General features: G+C 32.8%; 5 protein-coding genes across 6 annotated transcripts; 2 read left to right on the plus strand and 3 right to left on the minus strand.

Annotated features, from left to right (window-relative positions):
* The first annotated feature begins 2,533 nt into the window (after window positions 1-2,533).
* Window positions 2,534-3,286, plus strand: LOC146932223 (uncharacterized). The gene has a single exon (XM_085707734.1). The coding sequence runs from the start codon at window positions 2,534-2,536 to the stop codon at window positions 3,284-3,286; it is 753 nt and encodes a 250-aa protein (XP_085563860.1).
* Window positions 3,287-4,013: 727 nt separating this feature from the next.
* LOC146932224 (protein trichome birefringence-like 38) lies at window positions 4,014-9,452 on the plus strand. The gene is made up of 5 exons (XM_085703878.1): window positions 4,014-4,366; window positions 4,694-4,865; window positions 8,134-8,309; window positions 8,742-8,900; window positions 9,008-9,452. The coding sequence occupies exons 1-5, from the start codon at window positions 4,071-4,073 to the stop codon at window positions 9,297-9,299; spliced, it is 1,095 nt and encodes a 364-aa protein (XP_085560004.1). The 5' UTR covers window positions 4,014-4,070; the 3' UTR covers window positions 9,300-9,452.
* Window positions 9,453-10,157: 705 nt separating this feature from the next.
* Window positions 10,158-12,441, minus strand: LOC146932225 (uncharacterized). Of its 2 annotated transcripts, XM_085703882.1 has the most exons (4): window positions 11,392-11,719; window positions 10,633-10,744; window positions 10,283-10,415; window positions 10,158-10,238 (listed from the first exon to the last, which is right to left on the minus strand). In XM_085703882.1, the coding sequence occupies exons 1-3, from the start codon at window positions 11,564-11,566 to the stop codon at window positions 10,286-10,288; spliced, it is 417 nt and encodes a 138-aa protein (XP_085560008.1). In that variant the 5' UTR covers window positions 11,567-11,719; the 3' UTR covers window positions 10,158-10,238; window positions 10,283-10,285. The 2 variants fall into 2 exon arrangements, with proteins under 2 accessions (XP_085560008.1, XP_085560007.1); XM_085703881.1 differs by having other exon boundaries at window positions 10,158-10,415; window positions 11,392-12,441.
* Window positions 12,442-12,643: 202 nt separating this feature from the next.
* On the minus strand, window positions 12,644-16,354 carry LOC146932226 (uncharacterized). Its single transcript, XM_085703880.1, has 3 exons — window positions 15,395-16,354; window positions 13,286-13,397; window positions 12,644-12,867 (listed from the first exon to the last, which is right to left on the minus strand). The coding sequence occupies exons 1-3, from the start codon at window positions 15,711-15,713 to the stop codon at window positions 12,738-12,740; spliced, it is 561 nt and encodes a 186-aa protein (XP_085560006.1). The 5' UTR covers window positions 15,714-16,354; the 3' UTR covers window positions 12,644-12,737.
* Window positions 16,355-17,011: 657 nt separating this feature from the next.
* On the minus strand, window positions 17,012-21,468 carry LOC146932227 (Tetratricopeptide repeat (TPR)-like superfamily protein). The gene is made up of 6 exons (XM_085703877.1): window positions 20,035-21,468; window positions 19,484-19,615; window positions 18,959-19,140; window positions 18,560-18,671; window positions 17,578-17,712; window positions 17,012-17,458 (listed from the first exon to the last, which is right to left on the minus strand). The coding sequence occupies exons 1-6, from the start codon at window positions 21,235-21,237 to the stop codon at window positions 17,333-17,335; spliced, it is 1,890 nt and encodes a 629-aa protein (XP_085560003.1). The 5' UTR covers window positions 21,238-21,468; the 3' UTR covers window positions 17,012-17,332.
* Between the last annotated feature and the right edge of the window lie 4,966 nt (window positions 21,469-26,434).

Below are 26,434 nucleotides of genomic sequence, written 5' to 3' on the forward strand. Positions count from 1 at the left end.
TGGTGTATATCTTACCTCCTAGCATAAGTATTCTTGATTGGTGGCCTATCTATTACTAACATATCTCATTATGTGTATTTTAGGCTTTGTCCAATATTCTCTCACAATTTATTCTATGTATTGTGTTTTTATGATTAGGCTCTTTTTTCTAGCACTTAAATCTCATGCATGTTTTGGCAAAATTGGTATGGAAACTCAAGTAATTTTCAAGGAAGATAGTGAATATTAGGGATGGAGTAGGAGATACTGAAGGCGGTTGGTTTGCAGAGAGGGTATCGAAAGTTCTAGGTGATGGGACTAATACCTATTTTTGGCTGGATAGATGGGTAGGAGATGTTCCTTTGTGTAGGAGGTTCGCTCGCTTATTTGATCTAACCATAAATAAGTTTATTACAGTGGCGGAGATGTTAACGCTTGGTTGGGAGGAAGGTGGAGAGGCGTGATGTTGGAGGAGACGGTTGTGGGCGTGGGAGGAAGATTTGGTAGAGGAGTGTAGGACTTTATTAGCTAATGTTGTTGTTCAGTCTAATGTTTCTGACAGGTGGCAATGGGATCCGGATATCCATGATGGATACACAGTCAGAGGCGCATACAAAGCTCTGATATCTATGGTCTCTCATACGGTGGACACAACACTAAATTTGGTTTGGCATAAGCAGGTTCCTTTGAAAGTCTCCATAGTTGCGTGGCGCATAATGCAAGACAGGTTACCAACCAAAGTTAACCTCCAAAGGCGTGGCATTGTTCAGGCTACAGATACTATGTGCGTTTCAGGGTGCGGTAACATTGAGTCGGCATCCCATTTGTTCCTTCATTGTCATGTTTTTGGCTCGCTTTGGCAGCAAATCAGGTCCTGGATTGGTGTGTCTGGTGTAGATGCTGAAAATATTCGTGAGCATTTTCTTCAATTTATTCATTGTTCAGGTTACTCAAGGGCTCGCAGTTCATTCTTACAATTATTATGGCTTCTTTGTATTTGGCTGGTGTGGAATGAACGTAATAATAGACTGTTCAATAACACTGAAACACATATTGAGCAGCTCTTAGATAAAGTTAAGTTTCATTCGTTGTGGTGGCTTAAAGCCAATAAAACCACTTTTGTGTACGACTCTCAAAGTTGGTGGTCGAACCCTTTTCATTGTCTAGGTATCGACTGACCTTATCTTGTATTTATAACTTTGTAACTGTCTGCTTGCCGGGGTGGAGCCTTTAGTACATCTTGTACTGAGGTGTTACCACCGCCGTTGTTAATATATACCATTTTGATTTCTTAAAAAAAAAAAAAAAATTCAAGGAAATCAAAGTTTTCTCATTCAAAAATACAAGAAACTAACTTCAAAGACACTTATATAACGCTATGGAAAGTCATACGAAGTTACCTCAAATGTTTATGAAAGGATGAGGCACTAGTTTGATGTTGAATGTCTTCTCCTTGAGAGAATAAATATCTGCAATTCCTTTGCTTTTCCTATTTCATATGAACATCTTTAAATAAGTAATGTAATCTAAGTTTAAATAGATTAGCAAACTAATATATCAATTAGATTAAACTCTCTTTTAATAATCAACATGAGTTTTTAGGGAATTTGACTATATATTGTATCATATTTTAATTTTAGTTTATGATAATACATTTAAATATGCAAAAAATTAATGTATACTAATAAGCTTAAATTACTAAAAAAGTTAAAAAAGCTAACAAATTTTTATTTTAATTCAAAGTACAAAATATAATATAATAATAAATAATATTTTTTATATTTACTTAAATATGCCGGTCTAATAGGCCTAAAATACTTTTTGAATGATTTGTGTCCTGACCTTTTAAGGTAAATAGACTTCTAAAAAAGCCTAGGCCTTCTCTATTTTTAAAAAAAAAAATCTGACCTGACCTGTCATAGGCTAGGTCGTAGACCCATGTAGACTGGCCTAGTCTATTCTCATCCCTACCTAAGAACCTGCATTTGATTTCTTCATAAAACAAATTTTTTTAAAACTTTACTTATCTCACGACTTAACTTCATATTACAAGGGTGTGTTTGTTTCAAGTTATATTTTTAGATTTCTGGGAATAAAATCATAAAAATGCATCTAAATTTTATTCCCGGGTATAAAATGTTCCTAGGAATAGAAAAGTTTTCCCAAAGAAAATGGTGGGAATATAGTTGCCATGGAGATGTGAATAAAATTATGTGTAATTACCTATTATATTCCATATTTTTAAGGTTCATTGAAATATTATAATGTTAACCAAATATCTTTTTTTTCTAAAATACCTTAGAATAAAATTCATATCTTTATATTCCAAGAAATGTTATTCCTAAGAATAAATTTGGTACACTTGAAACAAACACACCCCAAAATTTCTTCCCCTAAACACTCAGATTAAATTCTTTCCTTTAATTTTCTCTCATTTCGTCTCATAACTCTCTATCTGTCTCAGTCTCACTCTCTCTTAATTATATATATCCTTAATTTTTAATTAAGGAGATTATTTGATTTGTCAATGTTGAAGGAGGCGTCGGTGTCAGTGATGTGTACTTTAGGGTGGGGGATAGATGGTGGAGCGTGGGTTTGGAGACGTAGGTTGTTTGCTTGGGAGGAGGAGTTGGTAGGGGAACTTAGGTTATTACTTGATAATGTTAATCTGCAGGTTACTAGGAATGACAGATGGTTGTGGAGGTTGGATTCATCTTCTAATTACACAGTTCGTAGTGCTTACAAGTATTTGAATGATCAGTTTCATATTGGCTCTGAGGTTCAAGTTCCTGTCTTTTGGCATAAGGACGTTCCTTTGAAGGTGGTGTTATTTGCATGGCGTTTGTTCCGTGATAGACTATCGACCAAGGACAATCTTTTTCGTCGACAAATCATTGATGTTGATGCTAAATCTTGTGTAGGAGGTTGCGGTTTGGTCGAAACATCTTCTCAATTATTTTTACACTGTAATTTATTTGCCTCAGTTTGGAACTATATTTATCGGTGGGTTGGTGTTTCTGCGGTTATGCCTGCAAATGTGGCAGATCATTTTATTCAATTTAGTCATTTTGGCGGTCTTGCTAAGTCAAGGAAATCGATATTACAGGTTATTTGGTTTGCAACAACGTGGGAAATATGGAAAGAAAGAAACAACAGAATTTTTAATACCTTAGAAAGTCCTATTCCGCAGGTGGTGGACAAGATTAAGGCGATCACTTTTAGGTGGTTGAAAGTGAAGACCGTTTCTCTTCCTTTCAATTATGATGGATGGTGGCTCAATCCGTTTACCATTCTCGGTGTAGGCTAATTTTGTTTTCTTTCTATGTTTTGTTTTTTGGTAAGTGGTGGTGCTTTGTAAATATTACTGATACTCTCTGTGTATTTCTTGGTGTTTCTTCCTAAGCATTCCTTGTGCTAGGAGGGCCAATTGTCGTAGTAATATATTTCATTTTAGCCTCTTCAAAAAAAAAATATATCCTTAATTTTTGGTGCTAAACGTCATACAATATGCAACGGGGGGAATAAATCCTTAATTTCTTTAGTTATATGGTTGACATTAATAATTTTACACCGGACATCATGAATATTATATAATAATAATTTAATAGTAATAAATAAACCCGGATCCCACGACATTACCCATAAAATTTTAATTTAATACGACAACATTTGCGGAAAAAATACTTCAAGCACATGGAATGTCATGTAAGTTCATTTTGTCCCGTGACATGCTGCAGAGTGCAGACGAGTGGAACACAAAATAACAATTCAATCCACTCAATAATGTAGTACCATTTTGATTTTGATTTCTCCCATAAACAACCCTCTAAATTTCAAACCATACCTCACATGTGACACCATATATTACTAATTCACTATTCACAATTCCTAATCCATCCATGAAACCCCTCAAACTCAATTAAGAAAATTAAATAATTGTTCTCTACCATCCTCCATGTGAACCCTTTATCTGGCACTAATTTTGTTTTGATTTTTTCTATCCTATATATACATGACCAACTAGAACATAACATACAAACATCAAGTTAATATTCTCTTTCACAGTTTTTGGACCCTCAAAATAGGACAATATGGGTTTCAATGTCCATAAATTGTTTTTCCTCTCTTTCTTTGCCCTAGCTCTCCTTGTGTCCATGCACCTAGTAGAAGCAACAAAGTCACATAAAGTGAGTCCTTCAAAAAGGAGAAAACAATTAAACAATTGTAATTTGTTCTCTGGTAGTTGGGTGATTGGCTCTTCATATCCTCTCTATGATTCTTCAAGCTGCCCCTTCTTAGAAGCTCAATTTGATTGCCAAAAGTTTGGAAGACTTGATAATCAGTATCTTAAATACTCTTGGAAGCCTGATTCATGTGCTTTACCAAGGTATTGATTTTTTTTTTAGCAAATGTTCATGTTCATAAATATGTGACAATCTATGAAGCATGAACACTCCTGAGATTAGGCGTGCTCCGGTGTCGGACATGTGTCGTGTCCGACACCAACACAACACCGACACTTGTAATTATAATGAATTATGTGATTTTTTCAAATTATTAACTGTGTCGGCGTGTCCTTGTCGTGTCCGGTGTCCATGTCCGTATCCGTGCTTCATAGTACTGACAATTAATATTTTGTAATGTAATTAGTGTACTGAATTTCTTCTCATAATGTATGGTACAAATGTAATGAGTAATTATTATTGTGGTGTAGGTTCAATGGAGAGGATTTCTTGAATAGGTGGAAGGGTAAAAAGATAATGTTTGTGGGTGATTCATTGAGTCTAAACATGTGGGAATCATTGTCTTGTATGATTCATGCATCGGTACCAAATGCCACTACAAGCTTTTCTAGGAAAGAATCAGTGTCTACTGTGATTTTCCAGGTAATAGTTGGTCTTGTTGTCTTTCTCTCTTGTTTCAAATGTAATGATTAATTTTTTTTCCATATGATTTTGTGAATATAATATTCCCATGAATGTCTTCAATTTTCATTCCATTGTTTTTTCTTTATTATACAAGTTAAATATATTTGTGCTTCTGTGAGTTCATTCCCTCTATTTACAAGTTAAATTATTTTATAACAATATGCAAAATCGTGTCGATGAGCACTTGAAGGAGTCAAATTAAATTAGGATTTGATACCAGGCCTTTATATTCCAATATAACTATAGAGGACTAATGCGTAGAGATTGTGAAAGGTTATTAAAAAAAAACTTGTATTTTAACTCTTAGTTGTGTTGTGTGGGCAACTAAGAGGGGGTTATACGATACACTCACAATTTAAATTATAAGTATGAAATTCTTATCATCAAGAATCTCACAATACCATGAAAAAGAAAAACTCACTTTGATGATATGGCATGAAAATGTGTTTGAGAATTGCTAGTGTCTTCAAATGTAATGATTAGTTTTATTTTATTTTATTTGTGTGAATATAAAAAAAAATCTTACATTGATATGATGATATGGAACACAAATGTCTTTATAAGTGGTGGATAATGATCACCTTATAAGTCGATTTTGTAAGGATTGAGTTATTCAACATAAATTTTAAAATTGTATTAAAGCTTATCGAAGATCTATTGTGCCTCTTTCAGTTAGGTCACTGTTATCAGAGTACTCGAATCACACTTCATATGTCAAATCATGAACGTTAAGAGGTGTTAAGAGTTTCACATTAAATAAAAAAATATAATATAAAAATATGTTTACAAGTGTTGTATAATCTCCACCTTATAAAGGGGGTTTGGAAGAGTTTGAGTTAGACTTAGACTCGAATTCCACGATATTTATAAATGGTGGGTACTTCTCATTTTATTTACTTGTTTTGCAAGGGTTGAGGTAGATTCAATTCAAATTCTAAAACACCATGATCATTAGTGTTTTTTTTTTCTTTCAATAATAACAATTTATTTCCCCAACTTTTCAAATAAAGATTATTCAAATCTTTATTATATAATACATTATAAACATAGATATTCGACATAATTAACATGCTACGTACCATAAGGTACCTATATAAAAACTCTTGATTAAACTAAAGGTTAGGTAAAGGATACGGCCATAATGTAATATGGAGTGAAAGTCTTTACGGTGGATTTGGATTTCTCATAGTCTCCCCACCCCATAGTCACGGATCGAAGAGCATCCGATCAAATCAGACAACTCACGTTCATTTTCATATGGAGTGGTTGTGGTTGGATAATAATATATTTATTAATTTATTTATTATAATATACATTTATATATATTTTTATGAAACATATTATGAAATATAATTGGTTTAATTAGGCTCAAGACTCATTTAGCGAGTAATTATCTTCCTTAATATATAGTTTTTTCATTAGTTTATCAATTGTAGTTCTCCTACCACCTACCAAGGAGACATGAGGATTCTCCTACAACTAGGAATTTTAAACTTCAAAGGAACTTCTAGAGTGCATATACAATTTCATAATCGAATTTGTTAGAATCAACGAAAATAGCTTATAAAGTTTACAAATTGAAACATACACCTCTAAAATTGTAACATGTAGATGGAAATGTTTTTTTTTTTTACTAACTTTTACCATTAGAGACTAAATTGCATATTAAATTTGTGGTAAATATTGTTTAACATGTTTGGATCTCAAGGTGACGGCCTTGAAGTTGACAAGTAAATGATCAAATTTAAGTGATGGATAAGTTTATGATAATATGGAGTTGATATAATATCTATGTGGAAGATTAAATGTTTATTTAATGTGTCGTGTCATGTCATAGCTTTTAAAGATAGAAGGTAGCGAGGAACTATCTTGACCGACACTTTACAATTTCAAAAAATTTGTCAATTGGCAAAATTTAGACATGATTTTGACTGACGCTCATACTTTCAAGAATGATTTTGTTTATTCACTCAAAATTCTAACATAATACTCTCAATTACTTACTTTTCACACTTTTTTTAATTATTTATTAGGTGAAAAAATTATGGCTTGGTATCTCTAGCTTTGTGAAATTTATTCTTGAACCAACGACACTTGCATGAATTTCATCTGATAAACAATGTATTCAAAAGAATATTTTAAAAAGTGTATTACTGTTATATATGATTTTTTTTATTTGAAAAATGCTAATGCTTGGTATTGCTACTAGTATTGGCTCTTTTATTCAATCTAATTTTCCACCGTGATTTATGTGTATACCAAACACAATATAGGTTTGAACAAAATAAAGTAGAATCTGGAATGAAGCGGGAAAAGTTAATTTCGGTTATTAAAAGTTGTTATATGCTGTTACTAAAACTTGTTACATGTAAAATGATAGGTTTGTCTTGTCATTGACATTTAATTCATTACTAATATTAAGCTAGAAATTAGAAGTCACGATATTGAGTTGCTCCATTTTTTCCATGAAGATATATTTGAATAAGACTAGACAGTCTGTGAGGGAGAGGATGCCAACCTGTGATCACAACAATTTACAAGTTGCAAATTCTCTTGCAATTATTTTCATTTGTTATTTGTGTTTAATAAACATCAGTCACGGGAACACCTTTTGTTATTATATAATAATAATAATAATAATAATAATAATAATATGGTTGTTTAGCATTATTTATGCCAGATATGTTGTCAAGCCACATAGTGCATAATTATATTTTTCAAACATGAAAACTAAAAACCACTAAAAAGAGAAATACAAAATCTGCCAACAAACAGTTTATGTTTATTCGTGTTGTTTTATGGAATAAAAGGTGGGAGACAAATGTAAGCAAATTTGCTTAAATTAATAAAACACAGTATAAAATTTGATTCATATTTATTTGAGTAAGTCTTAAAGATTTTTTTGGCATGAAATCTTACTTTTTTTAGCTAAATAAACTTCTATAAAAATGTTAGCCTTATCTACTTAAAATAAAGTCTTTCTTAACCTGAGTTTAGCGTAAATTAGACCGTAGACTTATGTCGACAAGTCATAACTATTTTTTATCTGAGTTCAACTTATTTAGTGTTTCCTTTAGTCATTCTTTATCACTAGTGTGTGTATGTAATCATGTCATGCACTGATAGATATCCACTTCTAAGTATCCAATATTATTTGAAATTTCATATCAACCACTGAACCACTCAAAATGAAACTGTGGTAGTGATACTTGATGATACTGCGCAGGACTATGGAGTAACCATACAACTATACCGTACACCATATTTGGTGGACATAATTCAGCAAGGTGTTGGTAGAGTGCTTACGCTGGACTCCATAAATGCTGGTAAGGCGTGGATTGATATGGACATGTTGATCTTCAACTCGTGGCATTGGTGGACCCACAAGGGAGATTCACAAGGGTATGCTTTCCTCTACAATAATACTATCTGATTAGTTACTATAGTGGAATTGCAAAAACAGTCACACCTATGTTTGAATTGATGATGAACTTGACAAAATCATCACGACAACACAATTTTGTTTAAATTTCAAATTGTAGTTTTGTGAAAATTAGAGGAATTTTGTCAAATTCACAGTCAATCCAAATATGCATTATAGCGTGATCAAGTCATGAATCTTAGCATCGTCTTAAAAAAGAAAAAAGTAAGGTAGCGAAAAAGTAATGAAGGCATCTTTGCTTACTATGATAGAGTTTTGTTGGTTAGGATTTTATTCTTGGTGAAATTTTGTTTGTTAGGATTGTTCTGTGATTACAGTGACCTCACTGATTCATTTTCCTTTTCATTTTTTCACTCAAACAATTGATGGTTGATGATGTTTGCTACATTCAGCTGGGATTTTATTAAAGATGGTCCCAATCTAGTGAAGGACATGGACCGTTTGGATGCATTTTATAAGGGATTGACCACTTGGGCTGGATGGGTTGATGCCAATGTTGACCCTACCAAAACTAAAGTCTTCTTTCAAGGAATTTCCCCTACTCATTATCAGTAAGTAACTCCTATATATGCTCATTCATGTCAATATTTTTTAATTAGAATGAAGAGCAAGATTAACTTAAGAAAATTTAATGATTCCCCTTTCTCCTTGAATTTAGGGGCCGGGATTGGAATGAACCAAGGAAGACATGTAGCAGCGAAGCTGAACCAGTACCTGGGCCAAAATATCCGGCGGCTCTACCTCCTGAAGCTGATGTAGTGAACAGAGTGTTGAAGAACATGAAGAAGCAGGTTTATCTTCTTGACATAACATTACTCTCACAACTAAGAAAAGATGGACATCCTTCTATCTATACTAAGGATCGTACAGGCAATGACTGTAGTCACTGGTGCCTACCAGGGCTGCCTGATACTTGGAACATACTCCTAAATGCAGCTCTAACAATGTGAAATTAGAGTATTATCATGAGTAGATGCTTACTAAATATATTACACTCCATTCTTGAAGAATAGATCACAAAGGGAGATCAAATTGTTACACGTGTTCTGAATAATACTAATAATATAATTTACATTGAATCGCAAAATGCAATTGAAATTTCATATTGATTATTGCACACTTTATGTTGAATATCTCATGTTTGTAATAGTTTACAAAAGTTTAGTTTAATCAATTATATTTGAAGATGTGTTCCATAATGCATATTAAATTGTAAAAACAATGCAAATGCATAGTAATTTAACTGCAATATGTTGCCAATGTAGTTTTCTTACAAGTTTTTTGAGATGTAAAATTACCTTTTACATAAAAATCGAGTTCTTCTCAAATTATTCAAAAAATAAAATTAAAAAATACAGCATTTCAAGAGTGTAGTTAATGTTTGCCTCAAAACAAAAACAAAAAAAAGAGCGTAGTTAATGTTGATCAAGTATTTTGCATCTTTGCATGATCTCATAGCAGCAGTTTTTTTTTTTTTTTTTTTAATTTATCAGAGTTGCAGATGTCGGTATATCATGACTACAATATACTTCAACAATAATAATATCATTTGAATAAAAACTTTGAAAGAGACCACAAAGAATGACAGAGAAATAGGTAAGGAGGCAAAGTGGGAATTATAAAAATGAAATCAAAATTCAGCCTCAGTGTAGATAAAAAAGTGTGAAGCAGTAACTAGTGACGAATGATTTTGTTGGAGGTCAAAGATTAACAGTTCACAAAACATAAACTTTCATTGTTTATATCACTATGCCATACTAATAGTGCAACACTATGGCAATGGTATTGAAATATATATACGATGACGATGACCAAACAAGGGCTATGGCATAGAAATATAGAAATGTACATTTTATTATACAGCAGAAGCTAACAATTATTAATATCAGAAGTACATCAACAGGAGAGAAAAACTGAAATCTGCACAAGGTGAAAGTTAATAACCGACATAAACAGCAGCATTCACAATGTAGCAATCCTCATTCTTGTCACCCATCTCTTCCACAAGCACCCCACTTGAGCATATCAAACCACCATCCACAACTTCAACATTCAAAATTTTCCCGCTGCAATTGCAATGTTAGTGAGGGTGAAAGAAACTTCAATAAGGTCATTATAAATAATAGATAGATGTGGAAGATGTTATTATGTTATGAGCTTAACTTTGAAAAGGAAAAAAAAAAAAACCATTGATAAAATAGGATTTCATATTGATAGCCACATAGAAGAAACAACTTATGGAAATGAAAAAAGGCACCAGTTTCCACTGATGCAGGTACTCACTAGGGAAATACAGATTTGACTTTCTCAATATCCAGAGATTGTTGGAGAGAGTGAGGAACCCCTAGCTTGATCTGCAATTTCATTTGACCAAAACTGACACCAGGAATGGAACCTAAACCAAATTCATCTCATTAGAAATTTATAATTGAAGATACAATTTTGAACAACAATTGTCAAAATATCTGTTCTAGAAAGAATTATCAACTATGAAATACAAAATCTCCACTTAGATTCCAAATCAGTGGCAATTTCAGTCAGATTGACCATCTGAGCATAAGATATAAGATATTTTCCTGAACTAGATATTATCAATTACTCAATAGAAAAATGGTTTTTAAGAAGTTTAATCAGAATCCAAGGTATGAGTCACAGTTAGAAAATCTATAAAATAACAATGCAAAACAAGCATGGGTAAATTCAGTATGTATGATCTGCAAATGATACTACAGCATAGGCTTAAATCAAGCATGTCAGTACATTGAAAAGAAAGTTCACAGAAGATAACTGGTTCTTTCATTCCTCCGTATCTCACCCAACAATATATTACAAGTAGATAAATAGACAACTTTAACTCGTACATACTAGGAAAATAAATAGTTGTACATACGTATCTTCGCACACCAATGAACTTACTAAGAAGTAATACAGAACCCTCGTTATAATTTATAAACATAACAATTATCATTGGATTTAGACATTAAAACTACCATTGATTTAATAGTTAATAATAGGCATCCAAAAAAAGAAAAAGATTATTACCTCTGCGAAAAGCGGGGATTGAATTAGAAGAAATGGCATCCCTACAAGCTCTCATTGCTGCAGAAGTGATATTCTGCCCGTGTTGATCGTAACCGACACCCATCTCCACAAACAAGAGATGATTCATTGTTTGTGAAGATGAATCGGTAGACCCTTCGCTTTGTTCAACTTCCATGGCTGCGGTTGTTGTAGCTCGGGATTGAAAGGGTTGATGACTTGATAATCGATTATTTGAGAAAGATAAAGAGGTTTGTGGTAAGAGAAAAGTGTCTCTGGAGAAAATTGGAATTGGAATTTGAAGTTACAAGTGAGTGAGAACTACAACATTCTGTTCTGCACGATGGATTTCTCTTTCTTTTATTTACCTTATTTTTTACTAAAAAACAATTTTTATTTTGTCTAGTTGACTAAAAAATTCACTTTTGTAAATTGAATAAGTGAGAAATTTAAAATTTAAGCGCAGCCTTCTACCTATTCAATATTCTTACCAACAAAGTTAAAATGAGTTAAACTCATGAGAACATCGTCTTTTTTTGTATGTGTGAAGTGATCAAATGCGATAAATATCATAGGTCAACGAACCATCTCCAAAGAAAAATTCTAAGAGAATGAGAATAATAATTATTAAAAAATATTTTTATTTAAAGTACCATGAAGTGTAATTTTTTTTTCTCTTTCTTAGGATCACGAGTTTCTTGTTCAATTCAAGACAAAACCAGATGACCTTGTACTAGTATTATGGAAGGCAATGAATTGATGGGGAGCTAAGGGAATGCCAAATTCCTAAGTTAATTACTCCCTTACTATGAATATTGTAGGAGGTTTCCCACATCATGCAATCAACTTAATCTGGTACCTATATATGATAGAGAAAAGATTTGGAGAATGCGAACTGATGTTAGATACCACAAGTTGGATCTCAAATGAGCCAAGTTCAAGCCAATCAACAAAAAGCATCGCAATTGACAAATAGAAATTGACAATTGGTGTAATTGTTGTTCATCATTTCCCTAACCATTCACATTCCTACTTGGTTAGGAGAGTTTTCTCTTACGTTAAGAGCATAGTGCTCTGGTGAAGAGTTCTTGAACTATGGTTTATCTATTTCATGCTATCATTCCATCGTTGTAGAGCCTCTGAGCTCATCTTTATCATTTATAATACACATGATTACCTTGTTCATTTTGCGAGTCCTATCAAAATGGGTCTGCTTTAGCTTATAACAATATGTCATACTACTAAGGCAATGACATGGCCGAACAAGAACTATGGCATTGAAATATAGAAATGCATTGTTTATTATACATCAGAAGTACTTCAACAGGAGAGAAAAACTGAACCCTGCATTAATAACCGACGTAAACAGCGGCATTCACAATGTAGCATTCATCAGTCTTGTCACCCATCTCTTCCACATGCACACCACTTGAGGATATCAAACCACCATCGACAACTTCAACATTCAAAATTTTTCCACTGCAATGTTGGTGAGGGGGAAGGAAGAAAGTTCCATAAGATTATTATAAATGATAGATAGATATGGAAGATGTTATTATATTATAAAGAACAAACAACCACTTGAAATGAACAAACAGACATAGAAGATTTCCACTGAAAAAACATGGGTTAAACCTGTTTATTTGGTTTGAGGCTTGAAGCAAAAATTTAAAGGGAGAAAGAAATAAGGAGTGAAAGAAACATGAGGTTTTTTTTTGTCAGAAATTGAAAGTCTAATCATACGTAAATAAAAGATTGAAATATCACCTTAACTATGGAAGGAGGAAAAACACAATTCATAACATAATATTTCATATTAATAGCCACATCATCACAGAAATAAAAACATAATGGAAATGAAAAAAAGGAACTAGTTTCCAATGATGCGAGTGCTCACTAGGGAAACACAGACTTGACTTTCTCAATATCCAGAGATTTCTGGAGAGAATGAGGAACCCCTAGCTTGATTTGCAATTTCATCTGTTCAAAACTGACACCAGGAATGGAACCTAAACCAAATTAATCACATTAGAAGTTTAGAATTGAAGAAACAATTTTGAACATCAATTGTCAAAACAGATGTTATAAAAAAAGAGTTATCAACTATAAAATACAAAACTCCACTTGGAGTGGTGATTTCAGTCATATTGACCATCCAGGGGTAAGATATTTTCATCAACTACATATTATCTTGAATTAGTTGGGTAGGGATCAAATCAAACATATTACCTCATTAATCATCATCAATTATTAGATAATTGGTTTTTAAGAAGAATTACAATCAGATTTCAATGTACGAGTTACAGTTAGAAAATCTGTAAAACAACGATGCAAGACAAACATGGGTTAAATTCAGCATGTGTATTCCAATAGTTAAACTACAAACTAATAGACAACAATCATAGGCACGTTTAGGAAGTAGACTTTGAAATTCGCAAATACAATACAAGTAATTCAAATGGAAAGGTCAATTGGAATGACACAACCACATGGAAAGGAAAGGTAAAAAATGATCGAAATTAGTTTTGATTTTGATCTTAGTAACACATATTCATGAATAGGGTGAAAAAGAGATATTTCAGCCCAGAACATATAAAAATTGCTATCTGTTTAAATTATAACTTGAGATATATGCTCTGCAAATGATAATAGTAGAGGCTTAAATCAAGCATGTCATTCACTGATTCCCCAAGAGACCAGGACCTTAAAAAAAAAGTTCAAAGAAGATAAGTGATTCTTTCATGTCTCACCTAACAATTCATGAAACAGAACAAAGCTAGATACATGACCATATGATGTAAATACTTCTGTTGACTACTTATGTTGGGAAATCGACATTCCACAGAAACTCTCTGGACCAAGAAACTTGAGTGCAAGACAGCATTACAAATTTAAAGCATCTCCAAATAAAGGAATGAAGATGACTTGACTAGTATGTGTTGCAACATGCAGCTCCAATAAGACACAAAATCATGAAACATCAAATACTCACTATACTTGAACATCTATTAAAAAATACAGGATGCTATTTAGTAGGACTGAGTCTCATTTAGCGTGTTTTTGGTTCTGCGTTGGCGAGAATTGATTTGGTAAAAAGTGAGTTAAGGGTAAAGTGATTTATATTTGGATACCCTCAAAACTGACATAATAATTGTGAATTGCTTTTGATTCAATGCAAAAGCTAGGAATTCTAGCTTCAAGGTAAAAGCACGTAATGTGCCAAAATCAATTTATAAATGTTGAAGCCAAACATCATAAAATATTGTCAAATCACGTTCAAAGACGTTAAACGCACGAATAGAGACTGCCAATGTGAATCCAAACACTACATTAGTCAGTCACAAAAGAGTCAAGAATAGTGAATCAACCAATTAACTAGGGTCTTTGTCGAAAAATACGGAGGGTAAAATATAGTTGAACACTTCCATAACTGCCTTTGTGACAGAATCTTGAAACAATTTTTGTGACATAGAAGATTATTCTAAAAAGTACTAGGATATGGATAGTGTTATAGTGTATTAAGGTTCATATCATTACCGCAAAACTTATTTCAAAAAAAAAAATCATTACCGCAAAACTTCAATTTCAACCTATGACGAAATCCTACAACTACATCTTACTTTAACAAACCAAACCATGAAACCAAACAACTAAGGCTCTGTTTGTGTGCCAGATTTTGAGCTAATAGCTTATAAGCTCATATGACAAAAAAAACCTTTTTGATAACATTTTTTCTCACGAGCTTATAACTTATTTTTATTAGTTTATAGCTTATTTCGATAAGCTAATTCAATTAGCTTATAGTTTTTCCTCTCAATTTTATCCCTATCATCTTACTTGAAAAAAAAATAAACAGTAATTAAACTTATCTTTTTTACGTCATTTTATATTTATAAGTTGGTTCCACCGGTAATTTTACCAAACACTATAAATTAAATCAGCTAATTTATCAGCTATAAGCTACAAGTCATTTGTTATGAAGTTTATCAGCTATAAAGATGAATACCTCTGCGAAAAGCGGGAATAGAATTAGAAGTAATAGCATCCCTGCAGGCTCTTGTTGCTGCAGCAGTAATATCCTGCCCGTGTTGATCGTAACCAACACCCATCTCAACAAACAAGAGATGATTCATTGGTGGGGATGAATCGGTAGATCCTTCACTACGTTCAGCTTCATTGGGAGAAATTTGACAGGTTTGAAACTTACATGATCGATAATCTGAGAAAGAAACAGGTTTGCTGGAAAAACTGTTTCCGGCGCGACCAGTGATGAGAAAAGTTTGTTTAGTAAAACATGGAATTTGAAGATTTAGAAGTGAACTCATTTCTCCACAATGTCTCTTTCTGTCTCCTCTCTACAAAACCTTATAAATTTAAATACGACTGACTTATTATTATTCTTAAGTGGTTGATACATACAATGAGTCATACTCTTAAGTGTCTCAATTTAATAATTTTTTTTAATTATGCACTGTTTTTAATATTATTTTGAGACATAAAATAAAGTGAGACAATTAAAATGAGAACAAGCATAAAAAAAACAAGTTAATTTACATTGAAAAAACAAGAGCTAAAGCCGAGTAGGGGATTAGACAAGCTGACCCCTGAATCTCCCTATTTGTTTGCCTTGTGTATTGAAAGGCTATACCATATGATTTGTCTAATTGGAGGTTATGTTCAAGTTCAAGTATAAGTGTGGCAGCCAAAATCTTTTCCTAAAAGAACAGGTAGTAACTTCTAGGGTGGATTGGATTGTGTGGAAGCTGGGATCCCTTCCATCAACAGTTGATTTGGAGAGATTGTTAGGTGCCTAATATTGGAGCTCTTCACCGATATAAACAAAATAGATTGTCTGATTTGGATGGTCATAAAACCATTAACGACTTTATTGATGAAAGTGGAGGTTGGAATGTGAATCTCCAAGTAGCTCTAAAAATAGACGGAGAGAAAGGAAAGAAAGAGAGATAAAGTTGACAAATTCTTGTCTTTTTCTAAATGGTTCATGAAAGTGCCTCTAAAAATAGTAAATCAACTCTCAAAATATTTAGAGAAAAATACACTCTATTACGTGGCATGCCACTTTGCAAGTCAACTCATACCCCATAATAACCGAAAAAATTAACTAGATGATTTTGATGGACGCACTTAATCATTTGAGACAAAAATAACCGCTCAAAAAAAAAAAATTAAGAGACAAAAATAACCTAACATTGCAATTCTGTTATGGAATTTGGCAATTTGCTCCCAAGTTTATAATTTTTTTGCAACCAACTGGATTAGCTGAATTTTTTTTAAACATATTTTCTCTTATTAGTGCACATTCTGGTGTGCTCTGCTTTATATACCAAATTAGAAGAGCATAGGAGATCCATTGCAAATACAAGCGAAACTCAAAGCCTATCAAGTCATAAGTGATTTGTGCTTCTTATAGTCTTTTCATATGGTTCTTAAATTCTCGCTAGTTCTTTTATATTTTGTCAATTATACTTGCTTGCTCATTACATTTTGCTAGTCCAAATAACACAAGAATTTTGAGAGATTAGTAGTTAACATACTTTCACAAAACTAACAATTCCGTACTCTTCAACATGATGATGGTGCAATTTTCCATGGCAAATGAAAATAAACAAGTTCTCAACTCAAACGCATACATTTCTAGAAAATTCACAATAGCTACAAGTGATAGAGTTTGTTACCGTCCTGTTTCTTTATAAATGAATGAATGATTAGAGAAACAGATTTCCAGATAATTCACAGGAACAAGCGCCAAAGTGGAAGCAAATTAATTTGTTTACTGATTTGTTTAACGAATGGATGAATCATAAATTAAAATGTATTCCACTTTAATGATGGCTAAGCGTACTATTGCCATTATATTCACAAACTAGTGAAAAAGGGCTACTATACTAATTTAATTCTTTCTGGAGTTGAGTTTGCTCCTGCATTAACATGCTGGAGGCCTGCACATGAATTTTTGTTGCTGGCCATGGCATTGAACATGACATGACCTGGCTTTATCTCTCAATTCTTGGAATGCTCTCATTGTATCCGCATCAAAACCGCTAGCAAACTGCCAAAAATAATAGCACATTACTTAGAGTGGTCCTTAACATTGCTCAGAATGGTCCTTTACAATGGTTGTATTGGCATCATTTTTTACTAAGTTCATAAATGTAGACAAATTTTTACCTGATGTACACGGAAAGCAAATCTGACTCCTTGGACAATGAGCTCTTCTTCTTCAGGCCCACCACCAACAGTTTCAAGCTCAGCAGAAACTCTCTTCATATACTTCATAGCCAATTTTACAGATGCCAGCTTTATCTATAACACAATTAACATTGCAAATATAAAACATAAATAAGCTAGCCAATATTTGAGATTTCACCTCACCGTGATTAAATATGAAACAAAAAAAAAAAGGTAATTAAAGACACAAGTATGCGACTTGCGTTTTTCTTTATAATAATTTTAAAGATAAGCATATAGGCATTTTAATTTGTATTCCTTATAAAATATAGTTTCCCTTCAAAGTTGAATCTCCTTCTCTAAAAAGACCAAGCAGACACAAGCATACAGTCCTAATAGATTGTGGAGATCTTGGGTATCTATCTAGGGTCACATGTGTTAAATATATTGAAAACACAGAAACCAGAGGATGAAATTTATCAGCAAAGTTAACAATTGTCTTGTCCTTTTGCTGTCAGCAGCTTGTCAAATATATTGTGCTATAAGAAACTTTACCATGGCTACTGTTTTGAGTACTATAGACAAGTTGGTCAATACTCAATACTAGAAGATTAATATTTACGAAAGGGCCCATTCAACATCAACCAATAAAATAACATCAATTCATTCACTTAATGATCCAAAATATAATAACTGGTTGATAAAAGAAGGGTCATGTTAACTTGTGCCCTAAGGACACAAGTTAAGAAATTAAAAATGGAATTAAAAACTAACTTTTGTATTGAAAAGACAAAATTTCAAACTTTTAATATATTGAATGCACAATTTCCAATGAAAAGTTTCTATGTTTAGTTTCTAAACTTATGCCCTAAGGGCACAAGTTAACATTTCCCATAAAAGAAATAGAAAATTCCATTTTTCTCGTTCGTGAAAACTTATAAAAAAATAATAAACAGTGATAAAGGAACTTGATTAAAATTACCTTGGTGGCATAACCGCTATCAAGCAACCAATCTACAGGTATTTGGAAGACTTTGAATCTCTTTGTTGCTGACTCTCTCATTCTAGAAATGTTGTAAACCCCATGTTCTAATCTGTTGCAACATTTAAAAACAAAAGTGTTCAGTAGTTTTCTATACGTTAATGTTTAATTCACATGTTTATCTTAAATTTGAGTTTCATTTCATTATAAATAACATGTATTAACTTTTAATAAAGTTAGGTGTTATATTCTTATCAAAATTGAAGTTTCATTATTCATATATTTACTTTTTACGCATTCATTTTAATGAAGTTAGGTGTCATCTTCATATCATACCAATATGAAACCTTAAATAAGGTACTAGCTAAATTTATCAAGAAAGTTAACAAATTCACATACTTCTCAAAGAGAGTCTGCATCTTCTTTAGAGCAGGACTACAGAGCTGCCGAGGATCGTCGCGGAAAGACGAAGCCTCGGATTCTAGTTTCTTCAGATCACAATATCCAAATGCCGCTTCACGCATAGCATCAGCCTTCTGCTCAGGCCAATCAAAGTGTTTGAGCACCGCTCTTTCATCCACCTATAACACCAAAAATAGAAAAGACCGTAAGCATAACTTACTCTTATTTTGGAAATTTTGATGAAAATAAACAATAATGACTAATGGACACATTTTTATACGCGTGACACCTTAACTCAGTTGAGTAGATGATTAATTCAGTTCACACCCAAAATTGTGGTTAATTCAACCACATGATTAACAACAATTTTCAATGTGGTCTATATTAACGGTCTACTCAACTGAATTAACCACATTTTTGCATGTGCTTAATAAGGTGTCGTAGGTATGCAAAAAAATGGGTGTCATGAAACATTATGATAAATAAATAGTAGACAAAATAGTTAATTAGAAGAAACGGTACCAAATAGGAGAGTTCGTCGTCAAGCCATTTAACAAAAGGCACCACATCTTCAATGTCCGTAAATGCTGCACCCTCCACTTCTTTAATCAAGTATCTAATAAAATCTCCTTGTGTTTCTACATCAGTTTTTATCTGTAAATAAACAATGATTATTAAGCAGACATTGCCTCAAATACAGTAAATAGAAAACCCTAAATTGATGCTAACCAGTTTAACACTACTATAATTAAGCTTTAAAGTTTAATCACCTACTATTAGTATAAAAATTAGTACTGCTACTTTATTTAACAATATTTATTTGACTTTATTTGGGATTCAGTATATAGAGAATCTTTTCTTTCGTAAATGACCACAAAGTGCCATACTTTTAGGTATATTTACGATTTTGGACATTAAAATTCGAATCAGATTACTGTCTTATCTACGAAAGAAAATCAAATTCAATTAAATTCAAATTAAAGCAATTAAAGCGACTTGACATGTCAGCAGACACTGACATAAATGACAGTGTCAAAATAGTAAATTACGCAGCGAAACTCACGTGAACTTACCGCTAGTAAGTGAGTTGAACGGTTCTCGATTTCTCCGATCATGTCACGTGCATTCGCCGTTGCCGGAACCTCCGCTGCCGTACCGGAGTTAGATTCACGACGTGTTTGAGAGTCTCTCCGCATCAATGAATGATAAAACTCTACCACTTCCGGTACTTTTCTTACCTTTGCCGGAGGCATTTTTCCTCCCTTCGGCGGTGGTGGAGGAGGCGGAGGAGCTGCTGCTGCTTTCGATGCAGGTTTCCGTGGAGGAGGAGGTGGTGGAGGCGGTGCTGCTGCCTTCGCTGGTGGAATCGGTTGCAAAATTTCTTGCTCTGTTTCGGCATTGTTGTTCTCCCCAGCGGAACAGCTCGACAGTGACGATGATGACGACGGTGAAGAAGACGACGGCTTCGGCGGTGGATTAGGAACCCTAGGACCTCTAGATCTGACGTTAACGTTCAAAACTGAGTCAGTACAATCGGCGAGTTCCTCCGAGTTACAACGAGAGTGACGTGGCTTTTCAGTTTCTGAAAACTCTCTTTTCAAATCAACACTTTCATTCTGCTTCTGCATCACGATTCCATGATCCGACATGGTTTTCTTCAACGTCTTCATAAGATTCGACTTCACAGAAACTTCTCCAATCCCCTGAAACCTCTGTGAAGTAGAAAAATGCTCTTCACTATGTAACGACGCCGTTTTCTTAAGTTCGGTAACTTCATCTTCCAACGCTTTCAGTTTCCTTTCACTATCTCTTCGTTCATCTTCCATTAATTGCTTCAGTTCCTCCAATTCTTTCTTTAGCTTCTCGTTTTCTGCTTCAGCTTCTTCTGCTCTTTTTCTGTTTCTTTGAATCTCAGTTTCCCTAACTGTTAGCTCGTTTTCTAAAACCGGAACAATGGCGATGGACTCTTTAAGTAGTTTATGCTCGAGAAGTTCTGTTTTCAAACGAGACTCGCTTTCACGAAGCTCCTCCACCAAACGGAGAAGTTCCGTTCCGTCTGGTGGCCGTGGCTGTACTTGAGCGGATGAGCGCGGGAAGTGGAAGCCGATTCGCGAGAATGAGGATTTATGAGAGGAGGATTTTGCGGAGGAAGTGGTGGTGGACGGTGAAGGAGGTGGTGGTTGTTTCTTCTTCTGCGGCGGAGGAGTGCTGTGTGCATGCGCCGGTGACGGCGACTTGGAGAATCCCATTACTACCTTAACTTTACCGGCAACCATTAGAAAAGAGTGAAAAGGGTTTGTGTTGTGTTGTGTTGTTTAGGGTTTGAGTTTGAAACTCATGAGATGAGAGCGATGAAAGTAACAAAAGACGACGTCGTTTTCTTTGGGTTGATAAAGGAAACTAGTACTAAATTAGAGGAGGAGAATAGGATGGTGTAAAGAGTGGAGTGAAGAGTGATGAGAGAAAGAAATTGAAGGCACAGTTAACGAGGAACGGTCTTCTCTTTTCTTCTCAGAGAGTGAAAAAAGGGATATTAAAATATTGGGCTGTTGTTTTGAAATACCAATAAAATCAAAAAGAGGACATGATTTTTTATTTTTGACTATAATAAAGCAACTCTTCTTATATTTGTATCCCTTTAATTAATCTTTTTAAACTAATTCAACATCTAATTTTTCTATATAAAAAAAATATCAGATTTGGAGTTCCAAAGAAAAAGAGAGGAGAAGGAATTAAGAGGTGAACAAAGGTTTATTTCATTAGAATAGAATATATAACGTATTGAATGACAACTTTATATAAAAGAATAAATATATAATCATGATATTAATAATAGTAATAATTAATATGATATTTAATCTTAAAATATAATCTTTCTTTGTTAAAATATACGACTCTAAAATACTCTAATATATCAAAGATATTTATAGGTGAATACAAACATCTTGAAGGGGGGTTTAATGACAACTTTTAAACTTAAAAAAATGTACATTATACTAAATATTTAAGTATCATAAATGAGGGAGGGGCTAGTCACGTAGTGCCTCTCTTAAGATCGTCATTGGGATTGAGTGATGATAAATATAATTCACATAAAAGAGTTAACTGTATTTAGAGAGTGGAGAGTAGAGACAATCATTTTGAAGGGGTTTAACGAAAGCTTTTGAACTTAAAAAAACTGAAATATACTTTTATATTTTTTTTTTATTTTGAACTCCTTGATTTATTTTTGCACCATTAGTCCAGGAAATTGGATAACTAAAAAGTTTGAATTTCTTAGACCAAGTTTTGGATTAACCACCGTTATGTCAATGTTGCACACACTTTATATTTGTTTGAACAAGATTATCTCTAAGAATACTTATTTGGTTTTGATTCCCAACTTCAAATACAAGCATGGCGCTGTTAGGGGTGTCTTTTTTATATAGTTAGTCGAACAAGAGTATTTGCGAAGAAGGAGTTGCATGTGAATTTTTTGACTGATCCACATGAAGGAAGATAAACACTTAGACCAATAGATGTTTTGGTGTGCATGTGGGTAGGAGGGAAACATGCATTTGTGGACTTGACTGAGGTCTTCCCTCTTGTGCGATTAGTGACCAAGGTTTTAATTGTGGGAAAAACAACCCTTAAAACCGCTTTAAACAAAGTGACCAACACATGAGAAAACATGCTATAACAATCAACGTGTTTTTATACTATTTGTGTTTGACGATTTTGACTGTATAACATAAGAGGTTGTTGATCTTCTACAAATAGTTCAAAGGGTCATGCATAGTAATGTTGGGTCACCTAAATCTATGAACTTTATTTAAGAGGATTGGTTTTACCGATCAAAAATAATTAACGATGCAGTTTGTTGTTTGCTTTTATTCTATCATGTGTAAATTGCATTTCTCTTAGAAAAAGAGATTCACATTGCAAAAACAGTTTTGATTTATTATTATTATTATTATTATTATTATTATTATTATTATTATTATTATTATTATTATTAGGGTTAAATATGTTTTTAGTCCTTACATTTTGCGCCCCTTTGAATAATAGTCCCTACGTTTCATTAAATATTTTGAAAATTCTCACATTTTATCTTTGTTATCAAAATTAGTCCCTCATGTTAATTCTCTAACGGAATGTTGATGTGGCAGTTAGTGGGTCCCGATCATTTTACGGTTAAATATGTTTTTGATCCCTACATTTTGCGTGACTTTGAAAAATAGTCCTTACATTTCAATAAATGTTTTTAAAATCCCTAAAATAATAAGGATTATTCTTCAAAGTCATGCAAAATGTAGGGACTATAAACATATTTAACCCTAAAATAATTGGGACCCACTAACTGTCACATCAGCAATCCGTTAGAGAATTAACAGCAGGGACTAAATTTAATAACGGAGATAAAATGTGACGATTTTAAAAACATTTAATGAAATGTAGGGACTATTCTTCAAAGGGACGCAAAATGTAAAGACTAAAAACATATTTAACCCTTATTATTATTATAGTTTTTGAAGCATTATCATTATTATATTAGTACCGAAGATGAATGTTATTTGAACAACCAATTTGGTGACAACTTATTTGACAACCATACTTTACAAAGGAAAAAATGGTATTGACATGGAAACCATAGCAAGGAAGAGATAAAGTAAAAAATAATGTGAGTATAAGAGAGAAAATTGTTGCAAAAATTGTCAATAAATAGATGTTCAAATATCATTTCTCTATTGTGAATGCAGTGTATACATATGGCAAAACAATACCGGGATGTTTATTTTGGAACTAGAACATTGTCTAACGGTTCTTTTCTGAGACATCATTTGGTTAATTTTAATTTTTTGTCTGAGATCTTGCAACGGTTTGATTTTGAACGACTCGCCGAGTACTGTAGTTTGTCTATCACATAATCTCGCGATTTCTCGTAGTGGTTGCGTGTGCAGTGGGGTCATTTGCTTATCGTTTGCATTTTGCACTGCTAGTCAAAATCAGTCAAGGGATCAGATGCAAGTGTAAAGTAAAATCCAAATGATGATAATGCAATTTATAATTATTTTAGTAAACAATTTATAAATATATATCGTCTATTATATTTGATTTATACTCCCTCCGGTCCTATTTACGAGAGACATTTCAGTCAACAAAAGTTAATGTATCTGGTCTAATTTTTTAACCAGATAAATTAGCTTTTGTTGACCCAAATTTTTCTTATAAATAGGACCGGAGGTAGTATGATTTAGAAATTTCATATCAACAGAAAATAGTTTATTTATGATGCCATCAAATATAAATTTCAGATGAGTAAAAAAAAAAATTATATCATAAATGATAGATTATTGACTTTTATTTTGGTGGTTTCCTAAAAAAAAACTTTCATTTTGGTGGTGAAAAATTATTTTTTGAGATATTTTGGTGGTGATAGATTATTATTAACTAAGCATTGAGTAAAAAATTTAAAGGATTAAGCATAAAGAATAAGTTCAAGATAAAATGCTTTCTAAAGTTAAGAGCTTGATGACCAATATTTATAAATTGATTTTCAGCTTAAAGATGGTATTACTATTAAACAGGGGTCCTTTGCATGTCCTTATTTTTAATGCAGAGGAATTGCGGGAATTTGATGTCATTTGCAAACCATATAAAGAAAGAAAAAATCTATCAAATAAAGGGTAAACTTTCCAATTTGAATTTGTCTTGGAAGTTAGTGTGTGTTTGGTATGGCGGTAGCGAGAATTGATTTTGATAGAAAGAATTGATTTTGGTTAAAAGTGAGTTGGGTGTGAATTGATTATGTTTGGATACACTTATTAAAAGTGATTTTTATGAGTTGATATTGTTTGGATAGTTTGAATAAAAATTGATTTTGATTGCGTAATGACCAAATTACCCTTTTAACTGTGTTTAAAATTAAATATCTTATTCTTAATTTAGATAATCATTTGAATATATCTAAAATCATAAATGGATTTTTATTGGTTCACAAATTTATTTTAAAATAAAATCAGTTTATGAGAGTCTTTTTAAAAATTAAAAAAAAATCATTTGACATATTTTTAAAGAAAAACGTTATTCTCGTTATAAAAAAACTCGCTTAAGCTAATGGGCTGGGTTAGGTAAGAAAATATAACATGCCCAATTAATGCTTCATCTCTATTGTTCTTGAACGAAAGTGGCGTGATATTGTAAAACTAGTTAGATGCGCTCATCATGTATTGCACTATTAGAGACACTCTTAGTTTGAGCTTGTTTTCTCCGTCATCAAGAATTGACCCATTCCTTCTGCACTTTAAAAGATATTTTTTAAATGATTCTAACTTAAATTTCAATTATGTGAGCCATTTTTCTACAACGTACGAACTAATATTCAAATGTTTGTTGTGAGAAGTATACATATTTAATGTTTAGAAATTCCTTGAATATGTTTCTCTCCGTAAAATAAGTGAGAAACAAAAAAATAACACGAGCTTTCTTTGTTGTATCACTATTTATGATCCGACGTGACAATATGATTTAAACTTGAGGATATCTGCTCAAACTCATCTCAATTTTGATGGAGAAAACTCGCTTTAATTATTTGGAGGTGCGTGTTTTGATTTTCTCATATGTTCAAACTTCAAACTACCAAGATGTAGATGGCGTCGATACCTGCCTCTCGCCTCTAAACACGTGATTCCTTTTATTTAGCCACCCAATAATTATAATATATTATATTTATTATCTTAAATATATATTTTTAATTTATATGAACAGAGATGAGGCGGAGCAGGAAAACCTAACTTGTGTGGGCATGTGCCCCCACTTAGTTTTAGCTTGCTTATACATTGGGATCTTTTATGTGTCACATATAGATTTATCAACAATAATAGTCCTAGGTATTGATCTTAATGATAATAGAAATTTACATTTTGCAAAACATATAGAAGAGAACATGCAATATTTTTAATGATATTAATTTATATGTAAATATTGCTCCCATTAATCAAAATTTCTAGGTCGGTCACTTCTTACTGCCATTCTTAGTTGTGGTGGCGATCTCTATCCATGTATCATGTGCTAGCAACAATTCATGTGTTGCATTGACATTTTTTAATCAGGAATGTGTTACATTGACATCATCATTATAAACCGAGTTAAAGACTCTTACCAACTTTAGTAACAAAAAAATTATTGACTTGCTCAGGAAACTAATATATGCATATACCGAGTTAAAGACTCTTTAATGATAATATATGCATAGTTGTTGTCCTATTGGTTGATCAGTAACAGTTTTCACAAATTCAGGTATAGGCAAGAAATAAATACGTTGTTTGGGGACAAAAACAGTCTATATATTTAAGTAAAGTTCTGTCGACAACAAAAAAAATTAGTGTAGTTGGTATTTGGTTAGGGGTAACGGTAATATGTTGCTATGTACGTATAGAGAAGAAATCAAATGGAGTTGTTTTCATACTTTACTATTTTTGGCATGGATCTGCC

Source organism: Medicago sativa, chromosome 4 (assembly GCF_051527215.1).
Source record: "Medicago sativa cultivar Bolivia chromosome 4, Bolivia_mono, whole genome shotgun sequence".
Classification (NCBI taxonomy): Eukaryota; Viridiplantae; Streptophyta; class Magnoliopsida; order Fabales; family Fabaceae; genus Medicago; species Medicago sativa.